Source organism: Cupressus sempervirens, chromosome 10, assembly GCF_028749045.1.
Source record: "Cupressus sempervirens isolate cs-2001-9-10 chromosome 10, ASM2874904v1, whole genome shotgun sequence".
Taxonomy (NCBI): domain Eukaryota; kingdom Viridiplantae; phylum Streptophyta; class Pinopsida; order Cupressales; family Cupressaceae; genus Cupressus; species Cupressus sempervirens.
In genome coordinates, this window is record NC_143127.1 from 385,003,857 (window position 1) to 385,031,366 (window position 27,510).

The following is a 27,510-nucleotide window of genomic DNA, read 5'->3' on the forward strand; positions in this document are numbered from 1 at the left end:
TGCTATTGGAATTTTGGAGAGAGGGCATTCTCACTCAATTTTGTTGGTTCTTAGTAAACTTTTGGGCCTTGATGTGCAAACTCAAGATAGCAAGGTAATTACTTGTGCTCACATCTGTGTTGATGTCAATCTTAATAATTCTTTACCGGATTCTAATGAAATCTTTTTGGGAACTTCCTCTTGGATCCAACAATTGGATTGTGAGATTTTACCATTTAAATGGAGAAGTTGTCATGAATATGGTTATTTATAGTGGAGGTGTCCCAGGGATAAATCTCTCTCTTTGGCACCTTTTGAGTCTCCTCAAAACTATCTATGCAAAGATAGGGGAAAAGCCCCTATGGTTGATAATCTTGTAGATAAGGAGGGTTTCACTCATGTCAAGTCTTAGTTGGGTTGTAAAGGAAAGAAAAGGACTTGGTTAGATAGACAATGATGTTACTCAGACTAGGTTTGATGTTTTGGATAATGTGATCCAAGAAGAATGAATTCTAGTTGAATCACCTTTGAGTGCCCCTTTTTAACCTGTGGATCAAGAAGAGGCTTTAGGGAATGTGGATTTGATTCCTTCCTCAGGAGATCAATGGAGAAACATATGATGATGGATACACTTCCTTAGGGAGAGGAGATCACAGAACCTAGTGGATCACAACTTCCAGAGGATACTGTTGTGGGGGTTTCTACTCTGTCATCAACTAAGGCAACCTTAGATCCTAGGAAGAGTTGTAAAGTGCCACCTACTCTTGTCTTACAACAAAAGTTCCTTAAGAAGAGTAGTTATGGATATTCTCTACGGAGTGGTCAAAAGACAAATCAGGAAAAGGTGAAACTTATTGGTGATACTTTAGTTGAGTCAGGATCAATGAAGCCTCTCACTTCTCCCAACCTCACAAATGATTGTGTTACCATGAAATGTAAGGGGGTTGAACAACATTCCTAGACAAAAGGCTATTCACAGAGTAATTGAATATATATTTTTCTTTAGAAAACAAAGCTTTCAGTGAATGATTTAGTTGACTATATGACTCCTGTTTGGCCTAGGGTCATTGCCGAGGGGTTGGTGCTCATGGTAGTTTAGGGGGTTTTGCTTGCTTGTGGAACCTGAGGAAGATCTCCCCCTTGTGGCTGAGTTCATGTAGATCTTCTCTTTCTATGATTGCGTCTAGTTTTGAAAGTAGGGAAAGTGCTTCTTTTTTGGTATTAATGCTCCTACTGATCTTTTGGGCAAGTGCCTTTTCTGGGCACACATCAACTATGTTTGCTCCTTAGATCCTTTTCTCCTTTGGATTATGGATAGTGACTACTTTGGATGAAAAATGGGGTGCGCTTCGCAAGCTGAACCCTTGTTCACATTCTTTAAGAGTAATAATGAATCCTTAAATCTCATCGATGTGAATCCAATTAATTGTTTAACAGGAGTGCTGATGAAGCAATTGCAAAGAGGCTTGACATATTTTGGTTTCTTGCTTTTGGGTGATTGACAAGTGGTCCACCAACTCAAAAATTTTTCACTGGCAAGGTTTTATCAAGATCTCTATCTCTTCATTTCGAATCTCAAAAAAATCCTTCTTTCAAATTTCAGCTGATGTGGTTGTGTGACCAGTCATTGAAGGATTTTATGGTTGATTGGTGGTATGAAGGTCAACCTACTCATGGTTGGGCCATGTTTACTTTTACCAAAAGGCTTAAACATGTGATATATAGGCCGAAGAAGTGGAATAAACAATGTTTTGGGAATCTTTAGGTGCAAAAGCTGGCTACTTAGTTCAAGTTGGATGCGGTCACTTATCAGATTGGGGATTTGGGGGATGACTTCAGATCTCAGTATGGCTGGGAATACATGACCCTTAAGGATTTAGAAGAGTTAGAGATACGTGAGGAGATTATTTGGAAACAGAAAACTTGGGTTGATTGGCTTTAGGAAGGGGATCATAATGGTTCTTTCTTCCACAATTATGTAAAGGCTTGGAGATATGGCAATTCTATTACTTCCCTTATATCTACTAATGGACTCCATCTCTCTTCTAGTGAGGATATTTTCAGAGAAGCTATTAGATATTTTTCAAATTTGTTCACTAAAGGGGACGCTGAAACTAGGGGAGAAGAGCGGGCCATTTTGAATTGCATTCCCCCCTCTAGTCTTTTCTGAAATGCATGATGCTCTTTTTTGCCCCATTTTGTTATCCGAATTAGAGGAAGTTGTATTTCATATGAAAAAAATGTTTAGGTGCTGGACTTGGATGTCTTCCTATTGAATTCTTTCAGGAGCTTTGGGAAATCATAAAGTACAATTTTTTGGAGGTGGTTTAGGAATCTCATCTAAATAAGAAAATGCTTAAATCCACGAAGTCTACTTCTTGGTCCTATTGCCAAGTGTCAAGTGGCTAATAAGTTGGATCAGTCTAGGTCTATTGCTCTTTGTAATGTGGTCCATAAGTCATAAGATTATCACTAAATTAATTGTGGAAAGGTTTAAAATTCTGTTTCATACTCTGATCTCTAAGGAACATGGTGGTTTTGTTAATGGTTGACAAAGTCTTGATGGTATCGTGATAGCTATGAAAGCTATACATTTGATGGCAATATCCAAGGAGAAAGCTATGTTATTAAGCTTGACATGGCCAAAGCTTATGATAGGGTGAGTTGGGACTTACTACAAAAAATCCTTTTGGCTTTGGTGCAGAGTGGGTGAATTGGGTTTTCAATTTTGTGACATCTACTTCCTTTTAGTGTTCATTAATGACAAGCCCTCAAATTTGTACAATGCTTCTCGTAGTATTCGGCAAGGGGACGTCTTATCCCTCGATTTATTCATTATAATGGCTGAAAGACTGGGTGGATTTCTCACCTTTGAGGTGAGTAAGGTTTGATTCAAGGTTGGAGTTTGGGTGATGCACTCCCCCTACTCCCACCTTCAGTTTGTAGATGATACTAGTTTGATAGCTAGAGCGAGAGTCGGTGAAGTTACGAATTTAAGGAGAGTTTTCGACAACTATTTGAAAGCTTGGGGCAAACAAATCAATGAAGATAAGTCGTCCATCTATTTCTTTCGTTTTCAACTTATTCAAAAACAAGATTGCCAGAATCTTCCGATTCTAGATTGGCTATCTCCCCTTAATGTATTTTAATGTTCCCTTGTTTTTGGGAGCTCAACATAAAGACTTTTGGCGGGGGATTTGTACAAATTCAGATGCAGGGTTAGTCATTGGACCTACAGGTGGTTGTCTTTTACTAGTTTGGCAACATTCTTTCTTCTAAGTAGAGTTCAGTTAAATGGGAGTCTGTTTGTAGACCGCAATGTGTTGGTGGGCATGATCTTCAACCGTTCTCTCTAGTTAGCCAGGCCTTGGCGGCCAAGTTTTATTGGAGGTGGTGTAACTCTTAGGACCAAGGTTTTATCCCACAAGTACCTTCCTATTGTTGATTGTCTTGAGGTGCCTCATTATAATATAGTGGGCAAGAGATCTTGTATCTGGGACATCCTTAAAAAGGGAGCTAAACTTATCAAGGATGGTTTGTTTTGGTTTTGTAATTGGGGCTTTGAAGCTTTGTTTTGGTTGGATTCTTCGGATGACCATCCTCCTATCATATCTAGCTATCCACAACTTCAATCTCTTTGCAATATCTCCACAAAGGCTGTTTGGAGTGGAAAATTTTAAAATAATTAGGCATATAGGCTAGGTAGAGAGGACATGTTGGAAGGACCCCCTTGAGTGGCCCCTTGGTAGCTCTATAGAGGACTATGTTATGCTGGCTTCTATCTTGAAACATAGGTTTTGTAGCTCCCTTAAAAAGAGTGTTTTGCTGGCTTGGGGTCCTAATCCAAATGGCAAATTCACTATTGCTGATGGTTATGCTAGGCTAGACAGGCAATTACATGGCGGGGTAGATGTTCCATGGTGGAAGAAGTTTTGGAATAGTATTTTATGGCCTAATGCAATTATTTGTTGTAGTTGGTGTTTCAGAGGAAGTGCCTTACATGGGAGAATCTCCACAAGAGGGGATTCCATTGCTCCTTTATTTGTCCTCTTTGCTTGAATATTGAGGAATGTTGCTCCCATTGTTGTTTTGATGCCCATTCTCCAAGGAGATCCAACATAGATGGTGGGAGGCTTGGCAACAAGCTTGCACTCATCCTACCTCCCCAATTGACTTCTAGGAGAGCATGGGGAGCCCCCCCTGTAAAGACTTCTCTTCTCTAGGTGGCTTGGGCTATTGAGCCTTCCCTTATTGTTTGGAACTTGTGGTTGGAAATGAACCATGGGGTTTTTTGTGATTCTCAACTTGGGAGTTTTTAGTTGTGACAAAAGATCATCCACAGGCTCCAGGAGACTTATCTTTGCAAAGTTTGATATGTAAGAAAGCATGAACCTATGCGAGTTGGCATTTGTTCGGAACCTGCAGCTTGAGAATAATAAAGTGGGGTACACTATGAGTAATAAACCCCGTTGATTGGAGAAGCGAATCAATAGAAATGGTAGGTGGATGTATCCTCAAGGGTTTTGAAAATTAATATAGATGGTTCTTCTCGGGGGGATCTTGGACATGCTGGCATTGGAGGTATAGGAAGGGATGAGGATGGTTACCCTATATTCTTATTTTCTGTCTATAAGGATCACCACTCTAATAATCTGATGGAGGCGCTTACTATTAAAGTTGTTGATGAGTGTGGGTGTTGCTTAGTATGGAGGAAGGTTATGGTTGAGTCGGGCTCTCAGATTATTGTGGATATGTTGGATAATTAGAAATTTGAGGATGCTAGTTGGCTATTAGCCTCAATTGCTAGACAAATTCTTCACCTGCGTGATTCTTTGGATTTTTCTTCCTTTTGTCATATTCCTAGAATGGGATGGAGTTGCTGATCATCTGGCAAAGTAGGCATCTGGTAATGTTGAGGATTGGGATATTAATGGGAGGGACGATCTGCCTCCTGATTACCTTGAAATTTTAGATAGGCTGTTACTTAAGGACAGACATATGTAATTGTTTGCCTCACCTTAATCTGAATAAATTTTTCCCCCTTTTTTCAAAAAAACATCTTTCAAAAAAAAAAAAAAAAAAAAAAATACAAGAATATGCATTATTAAGGAAATAGGAAATCAGTGATTCCCATTGTTTGCTTCACCTTAATCTGAATAAATTTTACCTCCTTTTTTCAAAAAAACATCTTTAAAAAAAATAAAAAAACAAGAATATGCATTATTAAGGAAATAGGAAATCAGTGATTCCCATATCAGTGGGTGACAATTCCTTTGCAAAAAGATACATCCCATCAATGAGAAATTATATATAGAAGATTGATGGCAGGAGAAAGACAGAGACATCGTCAGGAAATAATCAAAGGGAGGAAGAAATACTTTGGTGATCGCTGGAATAGAACCAAGGGAAATATTCTTATTGCCGTATTCATTTAGATTGGGCGGCAAAAAACAAGTGGAATATATTCAGTCTTAGCCACTGGGTAATGTATAATTTAAATGATAAATCATAGCTGTCTCAAAGGTGACTAAGCAACTCAATCTATAGCAGCAGGGCCCAAATTCCGATACCTCATTTTTCTGATTCAGTCTTATTTCACCGGGTAACATAGAATTTAAGTGATAAATCAATGAATCATCGCTGTCTCTAAGGTGACTAAGCAACTCAATCTATAGCAGCAGGGCACAAATTCCAGTACCTCAATTTTCTCTTAAAGGTAGCAACTAAAATATGTCATGAATAAACACCTCTTTATCATGAATACCCAATTGTAACTCCTCATTTATGAGTTGTCATAGAATGTGTCCCAAAGGGTATAACATCTCTGCCTAGAAATCCATGCCACTACAGGCTTCTATTTTGTTATTCTTTCTTTAACTATTTGTTTTTGTAATTTTTGAGAGAACAAGAGTAGGGCTCACATAGGACAATCATTTTAAGTGGGACGTTACACCCAGCTTGGCCTTGGCTCTTGCTTGACCATTCAAGTTGGGAAGAACCTATAGCATCCCAAAGAAGAAGTGCATTTAAAAAAACAAAAGAAACAGCTCAACCCACCTGAAAAGTACATTGTTGAAAAGATATTGAACTTTTCAAATAAGGAAAATGATAGGTACCATGATGGTCATTGATGCTTTGAAGGCCTTAAATTATAGTTTGGTGGTAGGGACTCTGCCACTGGACCTTGTTCTAAATCACGACGTGGAATGTGTCTGGTGTCCAGAACCTATTAATCTGCTGGGGGCTGCTGCTTTCAGATCCTTGCTTTGGTTTGAGAAAGCAAAAAGTTTGTAATTATTTTGTGCTGTGCCAGATGGAGAACAGCAATTCATCCCTTTATTTCTTAGTTGCCGATTCGTGAAACGAATCCGATTTGGGTACTCGAATCGGATCCATGGATTCGGGATTTTTTTTTTCCAATAATGATCCGTGGAGGATTCGTGTCTATATATATATATATATATATTTATTTATATTTACTAAAAACTAAGAGAAATCATTTCATAGTATGAATCTATGATTCTAGTATGCATCTATGAATCTAGTATACTTGATAATTGATCTATTTTCATGATTATAAAGAAAATCAGAACATTCACATTCATGATTTTATGTTTTTGTGCCTTGTATTGCCACGGATTTGTGCTGGATCCTTAGGATTCATGCTTGGATCCTTGAGGATCCAGGCAGGATCCTTGATTCTGCCTGTGGATCCGTCAGGATCCTTGGGCCACGGATCCTGACGGATCCACAGGCAGGATGGCGGACCCTGCCCGGATCCACGCGCGGATCCGGATCCGGGGTCCGATTCACGAATCCGGTAACTAAGCTTTATTTGGCTTGAAATAACGATAACAGCATTTTTCTGTCCTATTTTATGAAAAATTCAGAATTTTTGGTACCCAAAAAATTTCCCTCTTGAATCTTGAGTAATTAATTTCTATTTTCCTTTTGGTTTGCCAGTCAATCTGGATTCTGACTAGTTCTTCTACGTTTATGATTTTACCATTGACACTGAATTATCAATTATAGCAGCCGTGTTCTCAATTTTGGATTGGATTTTGTATGCTTTGTACAAATTATTGTTCTATATATACTGTATGGCTAAACACAGCTATATTTAATGAGTTAAAAAAGAAATCAGTTCAACGGCAAACCTAAACCCGTACTGGCAATTTAAGATTTAATGAGAATGTTGTTTGGTTTCCTTATGTTAACATTCATCTTTTCTTATTGTTTGATAGCATCTTTTGCCACACCCTTAAATTGCATTTTTGAAATATACTTGGAAACATTGCCATTAATGGCTAATATTCAGTGTACATTTGAAGTATTTATATCTGTATTTTCAAATCTATTCTTTGCTATTTCAGATCAAGCTGTTAAAAATCTTGGCCTTGCTTGGTGCTGGAGATAAGCAAACAAGTGAGAACATGTATACTGTCCTAGGTGATGTCTTTAGGAAATGTGATCCGACAGGTAACATTGGAAATGCTATTGGATATGAATGCATATGCACAGTGGCATCTATTTATCCAAACTCTAAACTATTGGAAGCAGCTGCTGAAATAACCTCCAGGTTCTTAAAGGTTTAGAGTGTTTCTACCTTTGAATATATTTTTAATTTTGACATTTAAAATTGTTTGTTATTAAACAGTTACTGCTTTTCATGTAAAATAGGTGTGCTTTTTTTGAGGATTTTAATTGCATCTCTTTTAACATCATTGAGTTTTTTATTTGTGTATGCATAGAGTGACAACCACAATTTGAAGTATATGGGCATTGATGCTCTTGGTAGAATCATTAAGATCAACCCTGACTTCGCAGAGGAGCATCAATTGGCTGTGATCGATTGCTTAGAGGTTTGTTATGTGTCTGACCAGATTTCAGTCTATGAATGAAATTTTATTTGTTTGTCTTTCGCAATCTGCAATGTTGTTCTTGAAAGTAAATTCTTCAACTAGAACTCCTCAGGTTGCCTTTCAAAATTGTATATGAACATGCTGAATTACAGAAATTTAATTTGAATGCCAATAAACCTCCCAATCATACCTATAGCCTATTAGATGTGCATAGATTGGAAGTGACCACATAGCCTAGTAGATGTGCATAAATTGAATGTTACCACATTCACTTTTTGATGAATGAATAGTTGAAGGCAAGTCATTCATCCATGCTTCTAGGAATCAAACAAAATTATGCCTATAGCAAAAAAGATGAGCATAAATTTGAAGTTATCACATATTTACTTATAGATGAATGAAATGGTATAAGTTATTTATCCATGCACCTAAGAATCAAACAAAATAACTTGGAGAGCATAACTTCAACAAATGAGTAATATTGATTGGATGCATCAGTAGTATGCATTGGAAAATGGAACTACAATGTGATAAGCGTCTTTATAGTTTGTGTTACTTTTCCCTCATGCTTCAGTTGAAGAACTTCTTGTAAAATAAAAGTGACATTTGACTGTTTTCATATTTTTTTCTGCCAGTGCCTTTTAAGTTTTAACTAATAATTTACTTTGGAAGGCAACAATTTTAAAATTACACATCATGATTTTTTTTTTTCATACGAGTATTTTAAATATAGTTTTGTGAGTTATGGACACATTGTTGACACATTAATTTTTTGTTATATGACTTGTGCATATTTCATTTGTCTCTGGACCCATTCTCTCACTTTTCAATGTTTATGACAATAACCCAACTTTTGTTCATTGAAGACCAGTTCTGCTATTTGCAGCTCCAAACAATTGAAATACTTGATAGTGTTGATAGCCTCAATTTCTAAGTGCATAAACCAGCAAAATCTTGAAGTGAGGGAGCTAAAGGATTGGCTCTAAGGAATCCCAACCCAACGGGTGAATGCTCTCTTCTATAAAGTTGCAGATCACACAATATGGACAGCAAGGGAAAATGATATCAAAGGTCAGGAATGGAAAACCTGTTTGAGAGAAAGCTGATTTAATAAGAGAGTAGTACTAGTGAGAGCTACACAAATGAGTTTGGCATTTTGAATTGAGGATTTATGAGACCTTGTTTGGCAATTAATCTTGAAGATGATACATAAGTGTAATGGTATGCTTAAACCAAATTCGCAGATCTCATATCAACCTCAAGAATATTGCCCCTCTAATCTTTTGTGCTACTCTGCTGAAAACATTACCATGCTTAGAGTTGTGAAGCAACTAATCAAGATACCATTGAAGTAAAGCATCAAACATGCCAATGCCAGGGGCTCAAATCAACACACAGTCACAACTGTCAAATCTAAGGAGATAGAAGTGTCTCAAGGAGTTATCAACATCAATTAACTCTGTAACTCCAAAATTTCTCCCGTAGAAGTACAAAACAAATAACAAAGGCACATAAAAAATCATATCAACCTATCCGAAGTTGGTGGTTGAAACTAGAACAACTCTCACAGGTGTGAAAACTCTAAGGGGGCTGAAATTATTTCAATGTAATATATATCCTGCCAAGGTAACTCAAGAAAGACCACACAAACAAACTCCCTATCATCATGAAGTTGGGTAGTAAGAAGAATAATCCTTATTTGGCACATACTCCAACTTTACTTCCTTTGCCTGAACCTGTTCTCTAAGATAATGATGCTTAATGGCTATGTGCTTAGTCTTAGAGTGTATTACTGAATTATTTGTGGATAAACACCGTTTCACTTTCAACTATCTTCTCCTGTATTCCTTCTAGAATTTTCTTAATCCTGTATTCCTTCTAGAACATATCACTTGTATGGAATTAATTGCAGCAGTCACATACTCAGCTTCAACTGTTGACTGAGATACACAATTCTGCTTCTTACTTGTCCATGAAACAAGTCTTTCACCCATAAAGAATGCTCCACCTCTTGTGCTCTTCTTGTCATGCACATCACTTGCCCAATCAACATCAGTGTATGCATTTATTGTTAAATCTCCTTTATGTCCACACCCCAATCGATATTCTTTGGTACCTTTGAGATATCTGAAGATTCTCTTAACTGCAATCAGTGGGATTCTTTGGATTAGTAAAACCTTGATACTAATCGAACTGCTTGTGTTATATCTGGTCTGATGTGCACCACATATTGTAGCTTACTGATCACGGATCTGTATAATGTCTCATCTACTGCCTTAGAATTATCTTCTTTGGATAGCATGTAACATTGTTATTATTGGAGTTCCAATTAATTGGTTTTGAGTCGTCTAGTCCAAATGTCTTCAATGCTTGGTCTGATTGATGTAAATGCCATCCTTAAGTTGATAAATCCGCAAACCTATGAAGAATTTGATTTCACCAATCATAGGCATCTCAAATTCTTTCTTCATTTGTTTTGAGAATGCAATACTCATCACATCATTGCCTCCAAAGATATGTCATCAACAAATATCTCTGCAATCAACAACTTGTCATCATCTTCTACCTTTAGGTACACATTGCTATTGTCACTTGTTCTTGTGAATCCAATCTTGATCAGGTATGAGTGCAACATTTCATACCATGCTCTAGGTGCCTGTTTTAATCCATACAAGGCCTTCTGCAATCTACACACGATGTTCTTCTCTTTTGAATTGGCAAACCCTTTGGATTGTTCTATGTAAACCTCTTCTTTTTAAGATACCATTTAAATATGTTGCCTTGATATCCATCCAATAAACTTTAAAGCCTTTGTATGCAGCAAATGCAAGTAGTATCTGTACCGCTTCAAGTCTAGCCATAGGTGCAAAAGTCTCTTCATAGTCTAATCCTTCTTGTTGTGCATAACCTTTGCAAACTAGTCTTGCCTTTTTCTTGACTACTTCATCTGTTTTATCCATCTTGTTTATGAAAACCCATTTGGTTCCAAGTAGTTTCTTACCCATTGGTCTAGGCACTAATGTCCATGTCTGGCTCTTTTCAATTTGTTCCAATTCTTCCTTCATGGCCTTCCCCCAATCTTCTTCCTTCAATGCATCTTTCATTGTTTTTGGCTCAAATTGACGCAACAAACATGTACTTTCTCTTGCCTTTCTTCTTTGTAGTACAACAACATCCATATCACCAATTGTTTGATTTGGGGAGTGATTTATCTTGACATGCCTCGATAGCGCTAGTTTTTCTTTGGGAGCTTCTTCAACCGCTTGGACTGGTTCTTGTGCGTTTTCCTATACATCCATCGGTTTTGCTGCAGCATCCTATTCAACAGGTTGTGTGTACACAAATCCACGGTAGTCTTCTAGTTACCTTTTGCTTAATTCATCATTTTGGTCAAAGTATTCGTCATTCCTCACATTTTCACTTTATATCATTTTGTTTGTTCTCTTTTTGAAGCACTTGTAAGCTTTGCTCTTAGTGGAATACCCTGGAATATTCCTTAATCACCTCTAGGATCAATTTTTTTTGAGCAATCATCTCTCTTGATATAGCATCTACTTCAGAACACTTTGAAGTAACTCACACAAGGAGATCTATCATACCATAATTCATAGGGTGTCTTATTCACACCTTTCATTAGTTGTACCCCATTCAATGTGTAGACTATTTTACTCACTGCTTCTCTCCCAAAGGTTTAAGCAACATCTTTATGCAACATCAATGTTCTTGCATAGTCAATGATTGACCTATTTCTCCTTTCAACAATTCCATTATGTTGAGGTGTCATGGGAGATGACATTTGCCTTACGATTCCTTGTTGCTTACAGTATGTAGTAAAATTCATGTGAAGTGAACTCACCTCCTCTATCCAATCTCAAACATTTTAACTTCTTTGCGGTTTTCCTTTCTACTCTAGCTTAAAGATCTTGAACATGTAGATATCTTCTGATTTACACTTTAGAAATACAACCCACATCATCCTAGAGTAATCATCTACAAACAACATGAAAGATGCATCTTCATAGTAGCTTTGATTTCCTATTGGACCACACAGATTGATGTGAACTATGTCTAGGATTGCTTCAGAAGTGTAACTTTTATTGATAAAGCTAGAGCAGGTTAACTGTAACAAACGGTTTTTCATAACAAAACATGGACGATTTATATAAAGTTTTACCCAACAAATTATTGAACAAATAACTGAATTCCTTTTCATAGGACATTAACTGTTTTAACTATCAACAATTAATTGAAATAACCATGTTCAACTGAGATAACTATATCAATGATCAAATTAAATAACTAGAATAACGATTAACTGAAATAACTAGAATAACGATTAACTGAAATAATTGTATCAATGATCAATTGAAATATCTAGAATAACGATTAACTGAAATAACTGTATCAATGATCAACTGAAATATCTAAAATAACGATTAACCGGAATAACTGTATCAATGATAAATTTAACTGCATTTAATTATAACTATAATAATGATTAAATATTTTTTTCTACATACAAGTAAAGCAAATGCTTAACATGAAAAGAAGAAAAGGAAACATACAAGTATTATCTGTTGAGTCTTTAGTTGGTTGTGCAAGCCTCGGCTTCAGTAAGAGGAGAAGCATTGATTTAGGTTTAACCTCCCAACCGTGGACCATACTTATCCCCACACAATATCTTGAATTAAAAAGGCCCTCCCTACCTTGGGATCGAGCTTGGGATACTTTTAGTCTAACCACTTGAGCATTCTGGTGTTTAGAATGTCCGCACAGATATGGACGGACATGTCTAAATAACTGGCACCACTGACATCAAGTGATTTTAGATGACAGACATGCCTTTAAACGACCTTGGCCAAGGTTTTTCTGATGGGTTCAATGACCTGACCACCACTGCTCGACTTGACAATAGGGGAACAACAATAGGGACAAGCATGAGCTATTAAGTAAAAATTATTTTAGATTTATTGTATCATATCTGATTTCACTTTCATGTCATTGTAGATTCCATCTCACCTCTTCACCTTTTCCATGGCTATACAGCTGGTGAGTCCTAGGTGGCTCTATCTGTTGATTCTCAACTATATCATGAATATTATATGTTTTCAGCTTTTCACATTCTGTGATTTGAAGAAATATGTTCTTTAAGACTTGCAGAAAATATCATTTGGTTCTGATTATCAATGGTGCATATAAAACACGATTCTATGTCATGGATACTTTACTACTAATTTGATAACAACTTCTTAAGAGGGTCAATTGTTGATACTTAAGCATGATGATTATACTATAGTTGCCTACTACTAAGGAGTTCAGTATACAGTAGTAGCTGATAATAAATTTCATAACAATACTGGAGGTTGATGGACCACATAACCTGATATAATTTTGGAAATGTTTGGAGTCTTGCTAGACCCCTATGTATCAGCTCTTCTTTGTTTTCCTTCCCAGGCATAACCACGGTGTATAAAAACAGTCACGACTTCAGCAAGGAAAGATTAATATAAGGCAAATTGTATCAAGAATGGCACTACTAAAAGAATGCAAAGGTTTCAAATGGAACTCGTAGAAACTCGAATGATATTTGTATAGTATCGGGTTGTAGATGGTAGCCGAAAATGAGCAAGGAAAACGGGAATAATAAAAGGAAGTCGGATATGTGATTTTTTTGTATATCCCGTCTCTCCTGACCTTATGAAATATAAAAAAGATTAAAGGACTCTTTGGCTTCCAAGAAGCCGTAACATAAAAGAATGTCTTGGCTTTTGGACGCCAAATAAATGTGCCAAGTGTTCAATCGGTTATAAGCAAGAAAAGAATAAAAGGATGGAAGAAGATTTGAAGGTTAAAAATCGAAAATATTATGGTTTATATTTATCTACGTACAAATAAATATATTTGTGAGGTGGCATCATTATATTACAAGGAAAATAATATTATGGTGTCACTTTATATTTATATCTATGTGTACGTACATAGGTATATATTAAAATGATATGGTGAAAGATCATTCAAAATCCTTTGAGGTACGTATTATATTTTAATTAAATTATTTATTTAATAGCTCATGCGGTTCCTTCAGTTGTGTCCTAAAGTTCAAGTCGTTAGGTCCTTACGAAGGCAATTTAAGGTCATACCTGTCAATCCTAATGACTGGACTAAGCTAGTATCCCATTCTGTTGATCTTGTTTAGCAATGCTTCCCCCTTCATCTTCTCTTGCAATCACCCGTGCAATATTTCCATGATAATAACAACTTCCATAATAATTTTCATAATAACATTTAATATAGATAAAGAATTTAATTATTAACCATAATTCCAAAATCAAGCAACTGCTAAACATCACATGACAAATAATGGATAACGACCATCTTCATTAAACAGTTAATATAATGAATATAACAGATATAAATAACTACCTACTTCACATGATTATGAAAGAAAAAATCTGTTCAATCTAACTGCTATGAATAAAATTTAAAATTAGGTCAAAATTTGGGACGATACCCTCCCCCTTGAGTTTTTCGTTGTCCCTGATGAATATCACAACAAAACTTAATATCTATTCAGATTATTTCAAGAAAGTAAAGGTTTAGGCTCTAGCCTTGGAGAAAAGATGAGGGTATTTTTGAAAGATTTTGTGATAATCTTCATAGGTAGCATCATCCTCTGCATATTGATCCCACTGGACCTTGCATTGAGTCAGCTCTCGATTTCGTAAGCGTAGCTGACGCACCTTGAGTATTCTGAGTGGTTCTATTTCCACCACCCTTGGTTCTTGCACTTGTAACAGGTTCCAATTAATTATATGATCATTATGAGTAATGTATTTCTTAAGGTATGACACATGGAAGACGTCATGTATCCTTGCAAGGGCTGGTGGTAAGGCACTTCTGTAGGCTATTGGGTTCATAACTTCCAATATTTCAAAGCGTCTTATTGTACTTCTGAGGTTTTACTCTTAATAATACCTTTTCTCCCACTGAGAATTCCCTAGGTGTTCTTTTTGCATCTGCATAACTTTTCTGTCTATCATTGGCTTCCTTCAATGTCTGACGAATTTGGATTATTTGTTCTTACATTTATTTAAACATTTCAGGCCCAACGATAATTCTATCTTCCAATCGATTCCAGCTCACAGGAGTTCTACATTTGCGGCCATATAGAGCCTCAAAGGGGGCCATTTTAATGGTAGATTGGTAGGAATTGTTATAAGCAAATTCTACCAAAGTTAAATATGTTTCCCACTGATATTGCCGATCCATACGGTAAACTTTCAAAAGATCTCTAATACTTGGTTTACTCTTTTTGTTTAACCATTTGTCTCAGGATGATAAGCTGAATTGATGTTTAGTTTAGTCCCAAATGCTGAAAATAATGTTTGCCAAAATCTGGAAGTTATCCTAGCTTCCCTATCTGAGATAATTTTCTCTAGAATTTTATGCAATCTGAAAATTTCCTTTATAAATTTATGAGTGATTTCTGGTGCTCCATCAGTTAGATTTCCTAGTAAAAAATGAGCAACTTTTGTCAGTCTATCGACTACTACTAGAATGGTATTGTGTCTATTTCGTGTCATAGGTAATCCTTGCACAAAATCCATGGAAATTATCAGCCATTTCCATTTTGGTACCTCATTTGGGTGCAAAAGATTGGGTGGGTATCAATGTTTTGCTTTTACTCTTTGGCACTCCAAGCATCTTGCCACAAATTTTGTTATTTCCCGTTTCATTCCTTTCCAAAAATATAGAGGTTTTATATCTGACAACATTTTAGTTACTCCAGGGTGTTCTGAATATGGAGCTGAATGAGATTCTTCCAGAATCATTCTCCGAAGTTCAAGTTTGTTGGGTACATAAATCCTATCTTGTGTAATATCCTGATCCGGATATTTATCGATTTTTCTTTTACTGATATAATCAGCAATAAAACTTTGTGGATAATTTCCAGCACAATCGTAAACAGTAGAAATACTAACCGACACTTATCTAGCCTCTATAGGAATATAATATTCAGAATTCAATTATAAGGACATGCAATACGAGACAACAATAAAACTAATGGTTCTTCACATGATAACAATTCGTTATTTCCAAAATAACATTCAAGATGTCGAACATGTAACCATAAATTAGAAATTGATGGGATGAAACCAACAAACTCTTATAATTCCTTAAACAACGTTATTGCTTTATACAACAACTAAATAATAGCCAACAACTAAAATGTTATTGTCTTATACAACAATACAATAACCAACTAACCACAATCCAATCTTATACACAAATTTTACAGTGAGATTGGAAAACAAGAGAAGAACTTGTAAGCACAATCTAGACACCTGAAATGATATCTCCATGGACAATGGGTTTGCGTCCATTGCCTACCTGCATGAGGGGCTACGTCCTCACACTGGTTGAAAGCTGAAGCTTTCTGAATGACTCTTACAAGAGACAATTGAAAATCAGATTAATAAATCAAGAATACCAAAAGGAAGGGGTCTCTTCTCCTTTTATTCTCGCAAAGGTGACCCTTCGACTTCCTTTCTGGGTTTTTTCGTCTTATCTCTTCTCGTCCTCTTATGACCACATGGAATATTAATTTGACCTTTAATAATAAATTTCTAGCTCACATAGTCAAATTTAATATTGTAAATTCGTCCCTTTTAATATTTTTAATGTCCCCAAAGAAGGGACATTACAAATCTCTCCTTGAGATTGCTTGCCCTCAAGTAATATGTACCAGGATCCCATATAAATCTGTAGTTAATCTAGTAGTCCAAACTGACAACAAACCCGACCAAACTGTAAAGCATGGTACTGCTCTGCAAAATACTTGTCAATGGAATCCTGGATCCCATATTACTCTTCGAAGAAATGCTGTGCCTGTAAACTGATCAACACTGATCATCACCATAATCAACCTCAAATTGAATAGGACCACAATAAAATCCTCATCCAACCATAGATACAATCTACCAACATCTGGATCCCAAACTTTGTTATGCTGCCTTGTTGTGCTATGATGATATAGAAATATATCCATGGTCCATGTATAATCCAGTAGAACGTGAAGCCCTAACCTAAATGGATGATGTAAGAAAAGAGCTTCTCAAAAGCTGAAACCATCATCCCATGGACATCAGAATTCATACTGTCGCCATAAAGTTGGAGAATTCCCATGCGCGTAAGTGCTATGAATATGAAAGATGCTGAGAACCTAACCAAAAACCTCACACAAATACTCCACTGAGAACTGTTCAGAGGCTGATGTAGAAAATTCACCCAACTTTTGAATGGGGTGAAATCGGAGAATATGTTGGGGCAGATTAAGTGATAAGCAACAGAAGTTAATTCATCATTTTCATGTTGAGATCTGGATTCACTGCTAGGATCTAAGTCAGGATCCCAAAGTCTGAAATCAAACTCTTCCTCTTCATGGCAAACAATAGATGATCCCTTATTTAACACAATAAGAGGATTGCCGGATGTCCAATCAACAACAACTTCAAACAAAGGGTCGTCAACAAGCTGAAAGTGTTCCGAAGTTTTGCTACGTAACCATTTGGGGTAGTTATCCAAGTCATATATTTGCTGAATGCTCTCAAGTTTGTCAATGACTTCTTGGAAGAACTTTTGCATCGTTCTATTCTCATGTTCCTGAGAATGATTCATGGTTCTAATCTGATTCTCTGCCTCTTGAAGAGAAAATCGGGCATCATCTAATGCCTCATGAGTATCCTTAAGCTCCCCTTTGAGCTCCATAATCTCATTCCTTTCTTTATCCAGCTGATCAACATGAATTTCAGCAACCTTAAGAATATAATCCTTGTTGGAAAGCAAATACAAATATTTTGATTTCATGGATTCAATAACTGTTTTGACCACCTGTAGATCCGCAATAGGCCAATCTCCTTTCCCTTCTCTTTGTGCCTTCCTGTAGATATCCTCAGCCAACTTGTGAATGCTATCATAATGTACTAGAGAAGCCACAATTCTATCTTCATTAACCTTCAATTGACTCCTTAAGGTGTGCATGTCATTTCGAAGTGGTTCATCATTTTGTAGGGTCATCTTGGTATGTTCTTCTAATTTTATGTCATGGGCATCAGAATTAAAAGATTCATCATACCAAGATTCCAACCTGCAATAATCTTGAGTTCAACCACCCTCATTCGCTTGTTTGTCAATACTAACCTCCACTTCACCAACATAAAAACTTGTACCCTGGGTAACATCTTCCACGTGGTCGTTAGAAAGCTGTAAATCAATAGGAGTTGGCTGTTCTTCTTCTTCAAGAACCTCTATTCAATGCTCGTGATCTATTGGAAATTCCTCATACACATTTTTGCCTTGGCCCCTTGCAAAAAGATGCTGAACCAAATCCAACTACTTTCTTTTTGCCACCTCAACCTTATTTTGCTGGTCTAGATGAAACTCCGTGTAATCATTGAATGATAAATCATTTTGAATTCGGAAAGGAAGTCTTTGATACTCTTTGTAAATGTTGAGTATTTCCGTTCTTATATCTGTTGATTGGAATACCCACAGTTTGGAATTTTCTAACTCTTCCATCAAACTTCTCATTGGTAACACCTTCTGCAATGTAGCAAACCCTCTTGTTCTCCTTATATTTCAAATCCTTATCCTTCTTTGTTCTCTCAGGGAATCTGAGAGCAAGATGTTCAATCTTCAAAGGTAGGATACCTTTGTATTTGCCATTCCCTTTAGGAAACCTTCTTGCAAATAGCACCTCTAGTTCCTACTATTCGTTTTCTTCAGTCAAAATAGAGTCATAACCATTAGAAACATAAATAGATAAACTACTTGAACCATCCCTTCCTCTTCTTGTAGGAGCAAGAGTCACAGATGCCTTAAATTTAACTTCTACCATAGGCATACTCTTATCGAAGTTACTTAGCTCAAAAGATATCAACTTGCCTATCAATGAAATCAAAGTAACTGCACCAAAACCTAAAGATTTGACCTCTTGAATAGTTGAGACTCTAATAGAATACTAAGGCAATTGGGTTCTAAGTACTTTACTTACCACATCATCTTCTACAAGGGTTCCACCCACATAGCAACAACTACATCTTTGTTCCTTTGGTTGTCCTGCTCAATGTTCACGTTCTCCATCATCTTCATTTCATCAAACTTTCTTTTCAAGTTGTCCACCTTTGCCTTTTGTACATGTGCATCTCCACCATAGATTGTCTTCAGTTTCTCCCACATGTCATTTGACATTTATGTATTCTACATTTGAAAGAGTACTTGCTATTGCATCCATTGTAGTTGTGTATTCTTGTTGTGCCCTCAATTGATATGCATTAAGAGTTCCTGCAAGAGTAACATATTGTGTGACTACATGATTCCGATGCTACTTTCCCATACCTCTGAGATAGAGCTTCCTTCCACACCATATTGGGTAGCTTCCTCTTGAGATCTTAGGAGCCTCATTTATCATCTTGGATGTTTTCCTCTATAGTTAAGCTTTCACCACAACAGAGGACCAAAGCTTTGATACCAATTGTTGGTCCCAAGTGATACCAATTGTTGTCAATCAACTAAACAAATAACTTTTTCAACCTCTTTAACCTCTAACTTATAATCAACTTAAATGCAACAAATCAAAGCATCCATAACATGAAATCATTCACATATTTGACACAGATATTTTGGTTATAGGGAAACCCAACTTGGATCAAAACTGCGATGGGAATTAGTACTCAAATAATTTGTACTCTTTTGAAGTACGCCTAGTTAGGAGCTTAAACCTATTAGGAGTTACAAAGACACTGTTAGGTGACATCCTGATAGGGGATTTACGTCTAACCTATTAGGAGCTTTACCCTGTGAGGAGAAGCTTTGTTAAAGGACTTTGAACACTAGCTAAACTGTCACCTTGTTAAAGAATTTACAATAAGAACTTGTTAGGATCCACTCGGTTAAGGGATTTAATCTGTTGTAACTGTTGGGGAACAACAAAAAGATTGATCCGTGAAACAACACTACCTATGCCTGATCATATCCACTTAAGCTCACTCTCTCTTCTCAACTGACTTTTCCTCTTAGCTGGACTGCACCTTCCACTTCTTCACTTAAGTAAACTGTACCATGATCAACAACATCAAACTTGTCCTTCTTTCACTAGTTTATACTAGTTTGTCTCTTCCACCAACTCAGCCAAACCCTAAATGTATTATTGATGGGAAATTTGAATATCTTGCTCAGATCCAACTGCCATAAGATAATATCTTATGTTACAAAACACTTTACATGACTGCACCAACTAATTCACAGTATTTTGTGCCAGAGATCAAACACATTTTGACTTGTCATGAGGTTTTTCTAGAATTTTCTCGACAAACTGATCTCGATCATTGTGATGCCAGATCATCACCTCCACATGTACATCCACGCCGCTAATCATTACTGACTCAACTAGATTCGTTACAACCTCAACACTTGTCACTGATGACTAGGTAACCGATTGCGACTCAAGAACTCATTGTTCTTTAATCTGTCTATTATAGCTTCACCTGTTTGTTACAGCTTCATCGATCACCTATCCAACCTGAAACTGTTTCACTTGTCACCTTTCCATCCTGAAAATGCTTTACGTGTCATGCTAATTGCTATCATAACTATATAGGCTTCACTATCTTGTGAACATCATCTTGCGATTGCTTCACTCTATTCATCACAGATTTGATAAACCAATCAAATCACCTATCATTTGTCACTAATTGTTCTAGTAGTTGCACACTTCACTGATCATCTTACTTTTCTCTTAAACAACAACAATCAACATATGCAGCTTAAGAGATAGCCCCAGTGCTCTCTTGACAATCATATTCACCGATCCTTACAGCAACACTCAGTTCTTCATAATTATGCTTGGCTCAATAGTTGACATCAATGACAATCCAATAACTGATCATCATGTAATCAAATCATCACTCTTACACTATCATCATATCATTAGTTATGCCAATAAGGTGACCACTTTCTTGATGATAATTCAAGATTATGCATAAACCCTTTATTAATTGATTCATTCTGCGTGAATGTTAAAACAGCTGAGTTGTATTGGCAATAGATAGTTAATTCTTTGAATATCTTTGTTTGATTGTTGGTGATTTGAGATCATTTCCTTACGCTCTGTTCTGATGGGGAGGTGAATAATTGAGATCAATTTTTTAAGTTAGATTCATTTAAAACTTCTCCCAGACATATGGCAGATATTGAGATAGGAGAGACAACCTTATTTCAAAAGGCAATAGGATATAATTCTTGGTCAAGAAATGGGGATCTGAACACTTCATTTTCAGGTGTGCTGCTTACAGTGTTACCTGAGCTAGATATTATTGATTGTGCTAAGGCTTAAGATGGTCTTCCATATCTTAGCCTACAGCATTATCACATGGACACATCACATCCTTTCTTAGGCCAATGATGCTGATTGATCTGGATACTAACCTTTCTTCAGCTCTTTGGATTCTGGTACAAGTTAGACCCCATCTTCTTGTGCATTCCCATTCCTCTTCTTTGATTAATTTAGGTCACCTTCTTGAGTTTACTGTTATAATGTTCCATCAATCTAGCTAGGATCTGATATTCTTTAGCTTTGGATAGTCAAATCAATGTACTTTTTTCATTCTTTCACATTAATGTAATTTTTTTCTTTATTTCGTTTTGGCTGATCCATCCTCCAGATTCATTAAGGGTTATAAGTTACATTATATGATTCATGAGTTGCCTAGAAATTTATTATAGTATTTATGATGACTAGATATTTGCTGAAACACGGTGAATATGGACATGATAGGCTATCTGTACCATTTGAGGCCTTATGCAGCTTAATCTATAGAATCAGCTTTCACAAATGTCATTTGTTCCTGTCTGAGATCCTATTGTGATTGGAATGAGTTATTTATAGTGGCATTTTTTTCAGCATCAACTAATGGCATAGACACTTTTCCAAAACACACTTTAAAAATTAATTATGATTTAAGTTATTTGGTACTCTAAAGGGATTCAGTTCAAATAAGTATAGAGTAATGCATAGATTGAGCGGTTTGCCTCTGTCAGGGTGGATGAACTTGCTATCATTGCCACAGTCTAATATCAATGAGTTGCAAATTTGGATATTGTCTCATCTAAAATTCTTGTTCGAGCAAATATATGCGTGAATGATTTGCAATGATCAATATTTGGCTACTAATAATGTACCATTTGAGGCCTTATGCAGCTTAATCTATAGAATCAGCTTTTTCAGATGTCATTTGTTCCTGTCTGAGATCCTATTGTGATTGGAATGAGTTATTTATAGTGGCATTTTTTTCATCATCAACTAATGGTATAGACAGATTTCCAAAACGCACTTTAAAAATTAGTTATAATTTAAGTTATTTGGTACTCTAAATGGATTCAGCTCAAATTAGTATAGAGTAATGCAGAGATTGAATGGTTTGCATCTGTGAGGGTGGATGAACTTGCTATCATTGCCACAGTCTAATATCAATGAGTTGCAAATTTGGATATTGTCTCATCTTAAATTCTTGTTCTAGCAAATATATGGGTGAATGATTTGCTATGATCAATATTTGGCTACTAATAATGTACCATTTGAGGCCTTATGCAGCTTAATCTATAGAATCAGCTTTTACAGATGTCATTTGTTCCTTTTTGAGATCCTATTGTGATTGAAATGAGTTATTTATTCTTCATCAACTAATGGCATGGACACTTTTCCAAAATGCACTTTAAAAATTAATTATGATTTAAGTTATTTGGTACTCTAAAGGGATTCAGTTCGAATAAGTATAGGGTAATGCATAGATTGAATGGTTTGCCTCTGTGAGGGTGGATGAACTTGCTATCATTGTCACAGTCTAATATCAATGAGTTGCAAATTTGGATATTGTCTCATCTTAAATTCTTGTTCTACCAAATATGTGCATGAATGATTCACTATGATCAACATTTGGATACTAATAATGTACCATTTCAGGCCTTATGCAGCTTAATCTATAGAATCAGCTTTTACAGATGTCATTTGTTCCCGTCTGACATCCTATTGTGATTGGAATGAGTTATTTATAGTGGCATTATTTTTCATCATCAACTAATGGCATAGACACTTTTCCAAAACGCACTTTAAAAATTAATTATGATTTAAGTTATTTGGTACTCTAGATGGATTCAGATCAAATAAGTATAAAGTAATGCACAGATTGAATGGTTTGTCTCTGTCAGGGTGGATGAACTTGCTATCATTGCTATAGTCTAATATCAATGAGTTGCAAATTTGGATATTGTCTCATCTTAAATTCTTGTTCTAGAAAATATATACGTGAATGATTTGCTATGATCAATATTTGGCTACTAATAGTGTGGGATAATCCATTTCAAAGCTCAAATTATGACCACAGATCAGATGATAAGGGCATAAAATTAGCATTCGAAGATTATATTTATGAATTTTGCTAGTATAAAGTTACCACTTCCAGGAAAATATAAATGAATGTTAATGTAGTAAATATGTATGTCATTTGCAGGATCCTGATGATACACTAAAACGGAAGACATTGGATTTGCTTTATAAGATGACAAAATCAAGCAATGTTGAAGTCATTGTAGATCGCATGATCAGCTATATGATAAGCATCACTGACACACACTATAAGACGGAAATAGCATCTCGATCCATAGAATTAGCTGAACGTTTTGCTCCAAGCAACCATTGGTTCATTCAGGTATTATAATATTGCCTTTCCAAGCTATGCTCAATATCCTCAAATGTGATTCTATTCTTATTTGTGGATAAACCATCTTCTAAAATACCAATTCCTTGTCTTGGATGCATGAGCAGACCATGAACAAAGTTTTTGAGCATGCAGGAGATCTTGTAAACATTAAAGTGGCACATAATTTGATGCGACTTATTGCTGAAGGTTCTGGGGAGGATGATGAAGATGCTGATAGTCAACTCAGATCCTCTGCTGTATGTTTGAGTTTAATTCCACTGCAATCTTCTTAATAAAATATATAAAACTCCAATGTACCTGCATCTTTTGTTCATTATTTGACGTAAAATACTTTGTACATGGGAATGTTGTTATCTTATACTGGCAAATAGAGTAAATAAACTATTACTTCTAAGAGATCTGGAAGTTGATATGGTTGGTAAAAACAAACAACTCAGCATTTGAATATTCTCTATAATTGCCCCCTTCACATCTGCCACAGCACCTCATACTGTGAAAGGAAATTTGGTTATAACTTCTCAATCTCTCCTTTCATTATGTAATTTAATCTCTGAAATATTACTTTTAGCAGTTTATCTCTTATGGCTTACATCATGAACACGACGACCATGAACATGGCATGATTAGGGTGGTTTTAGAAGCCAGATTGTGGAAGCATCCAAATGAATATGGTATTGTTTGTTTAAAAATTTAAAATCCTGAAATGTTCTCAATTTTGTCAAACTAGGAACTTTTTAACAGCTTCTGAGATTAATTTGGGTGGGCTGGAAAATAATAAATTTAATTGTTCTTGAGATCTTTCTCAGTTTGTTAATGTTTTTGCTTTAGTGGCATTAAACTCCAAAAAGCTGATGATTAATCCCAAAGTAATGTTCCCCCCATCTCAGGTGCATGACATTTCCCGAGTTTTTTCAGTTTTTTCCACAAGTGATCCAGACTTTTATTTTCTTCGGTTTAACTTCCTTTATTGGCCTTGTTTCACACTGAGGAGAAGAAAACAAAAGCATGAGAAGTATCAAAGTTTTAGATTTTAGGGTTAAGGATAGGTATTCTTACATTTCAAGTTCAACTTTGAATATAATTATGATCTATTAAAAAATCTAAAGATCTTTTTATTCTTATCCTTAGGAAGGGTTAGGTATAACACAATGGGTTGCCTGTAAAGTCATTGGTCGTGTTTGATTGATAATAGCACTTGCCAACTATTTGATGACCAATTATAGATTATTTAAAAAAGTATCCATTTCATTTTTTTAAAAATTATTGGAAATTGTAAATGTTTTATACAGTGGAACACCGGTACTTAGGGGAAAAAGGGGGTATGGTGGGGGTGTTGTATCCTATACATGTAGAACTTGAAATGCTAGTTATGAAATGACATTTCAGTATGATGTACTATATTTAAATACTCGAAGATTGCAAAATTGCAACACTAACTAGAACCATTGAACATTTAACATAGTAATATAGTACATACCCAATAGTAACATACAAAAATCAAATTCAAATAGAAATTCAAGTACCTGTCCCAGCAGCAGTGTGTTTGCAAAACTGCAGAGGTGGGGGATCTCAGGTACGCCAAGTACCTGGTGTGGGGACGTCTTCGGGAAGGGTACTTTGAGGTTTTGGGGGTGGTGGTGGTGGTGTTGAAATTATAGCATCAGTTGGATATCTCTTATCAAATATCTGATTATGACTAAAGATATGTGTTGCAGACTAACATATGAATACATATATCTATATGTAGATCTACATATGGACAAATGCAATCATATACTACTCTGCCCGACTGTCTCATTGTTTCGGTTTGGTTATACTGATGAACCGATTATCCATTATGTTCTGCATGCCACCATGGCTCTTGATCTTATCGTTGATCAGACTGTTATCAACGATGGTCAAATATAATCCAAAATCACTGATGTGATGGATTGTATTTACCTTGATACTGGTGATCTGATCTAATATTGTGTTTGTGTAAACACGATTAGTTAAAGTCATCCATTGTATGGACATGACCCTATGGGCCCAAAGGGAACGTAGAGTCATGTCTATACAATCGGACATGACTCCTTCCAAGATATATGTATTGAGAGATAAGATCGATGGAAACACATCAATACAACAAATGTTATTACCCTCAATCTGATACATCTGCAGTCACCTGTTACATACAACCAAAAGCAGCATCGTTTAACTTTGAGATCAGGAAAAACATATACATATATATATCTCTGCACCTGATAATAAAAGAAGATTTCATTGCTCTACCTCAGATCTAAGTTCCTTTAACAGGTGGGGGTGTGAGTCCCTGTGTTTTTCTGGTTTAATACTTACTTTTAACCCAAAATAAATTTTTGTCTACTGTTTTAATAACGACTACATTACTGGGTCCTTTTGTGGATCCCCTCAAGCCTGTGCTGCTACCTGACAGTGTTGCTACCTATATGACTTGTTTATCTCTTGCATGTAACTATGCTACTGCTGCCCAGGCACCTCCTGTGCAGGGTTCTGCAACACTCAGCTCTCAGCTCTGAGCTCTTTGACAGGCATTTCATTTCTTTCGAGTGATGGATTTGGCTGGTGATCCCCTTCCCTTGCTCCCACGTCTCTCTTGTGCCTTTGCGTACTTACTAGTGGAAGCCGTCTGATAGTGCCTACCTCACGGAGCTGCTCGAGCTAGTTGGGAGATTGGAGAAAGAAAATCAGTCACTTAAGCAACCTTTGACAAGCTATCCTCGTTTGTGGTTGAGAGCTCACCTAGAAATCTGCCCTATCGTCAACATTCCTCCCCTTCGTTTCAGGTTTATAGTGGTTTGCATAGGCATGGGACTGCAGTTAGAAAACCTCTAACATGTGCTAGAACAATTGAGAAAATTATTTTTCTCTTGTATTCTATTCCAAAAATCTCTTGGTTGACATATCTTAGGTTGTCGTTGCCTATCTCAGCCATGAAATTATGAAGAATAGAGGTGTGTCTATACCGTTGGTATTTTTAATGCATTTTATGAGGTTTTGAAAGTAACCCGATGTACCAGGGGTGGGTTTCAAGTAAAGGCTGATGAGCAACGAGGAGGAGAATTCTGTTTGGGAGAGTGTGCAATGCTTTGGTACATGCATTTCATTAAGAACAACAATGCAAAGAACTGAACAACTCAATGAAAAATAGCAACGTAAAGCTCTGAAACCAACTATTGAACACACAAACACTCCAAATAGAGAGAGCAGTTCGTCTACTGCATAACACAAGTAGAAATGATGACATCGATTGTAATGACTGTTGACAGTAATGGGTTGCATGAGAGTGGGGTGACAAATGAGCCTGCAAAACACCCATTTGCACATTTAAATTGGTATTTTGGAGCTCTTCCTAACATTCAGTGAGTTAGAAAGTTTTGAAACTCTCTGAAATGTTGACAAATTGACCATTACATCACCTGTATGAACTCTCTGAAACATTGAAACCATGTCAAAACTCATGATCAGTCGTTAGTTTCTCTTGGAAACTTCTTTGAAGCAGCTTTTCACAATCTTTTAAATATTGTTGGCCTCACAGTAAGATCATGCACTTGTTGTCATGCACAGTAAGATCACGAACCTTGAAAATGCCCGATGATTGATTTTTTTGTCATTTATAAACAGAGCAAGAATAAAACCATTATTGGGAAAACTCTAAGTTAGAGAGTAACAGAAATATGTCTTGTAAAATTCGTCACAATTTTGGTTAGTGTTCTTAAGGTTTGGAAAGGTCAAAATTGCCAACAAAGGGGAAAGACTTGGCAAAATTTGCACTTATAGGATCTCTTTCTTTCTAAGATTTGTTCCAGATTCATTTTGAAAGACACTATCATGATCAAAATGTTTGAGCAGAGACCTAAGAATTATTTTGGGAA

The 27,510-nt window shown here is 36.2% G+C and overlaps 1 protein-coding gene across 2 annotated transcripts in view; it reads left to right on the forward strand.

Moving 5' to 3' along the window:
• LOC149534279 (Adaptin family protein) overlaps nt 1-27,510 on the forward strand; it is a 113,928-nt gene that overhangs the window by 18,992 nt on the left and 67,426 nt on the right. For both annotated transcript variants that reach the window (XM_089805595.1, XM_089805596.1), the window contains 4 exons: nt 7,353-7,568; nt 7,731-7,841; nt 23,408-23,605; nt 23,722-23,853. In XM_089805595.1, the coding sequence (XP_089661721.1) occupies nt 7,353-7,568; nt 7,731-7,841; nt 23,408-23,605; nt 23,722-23,853 (657 nt within the window). The remainder of the gene's footprint in view (nt 1-7,352; nt 7,569-7,730; nt 7,842-23,407; nt 23,606-23,721; nt 23,854-27,510) is intronic.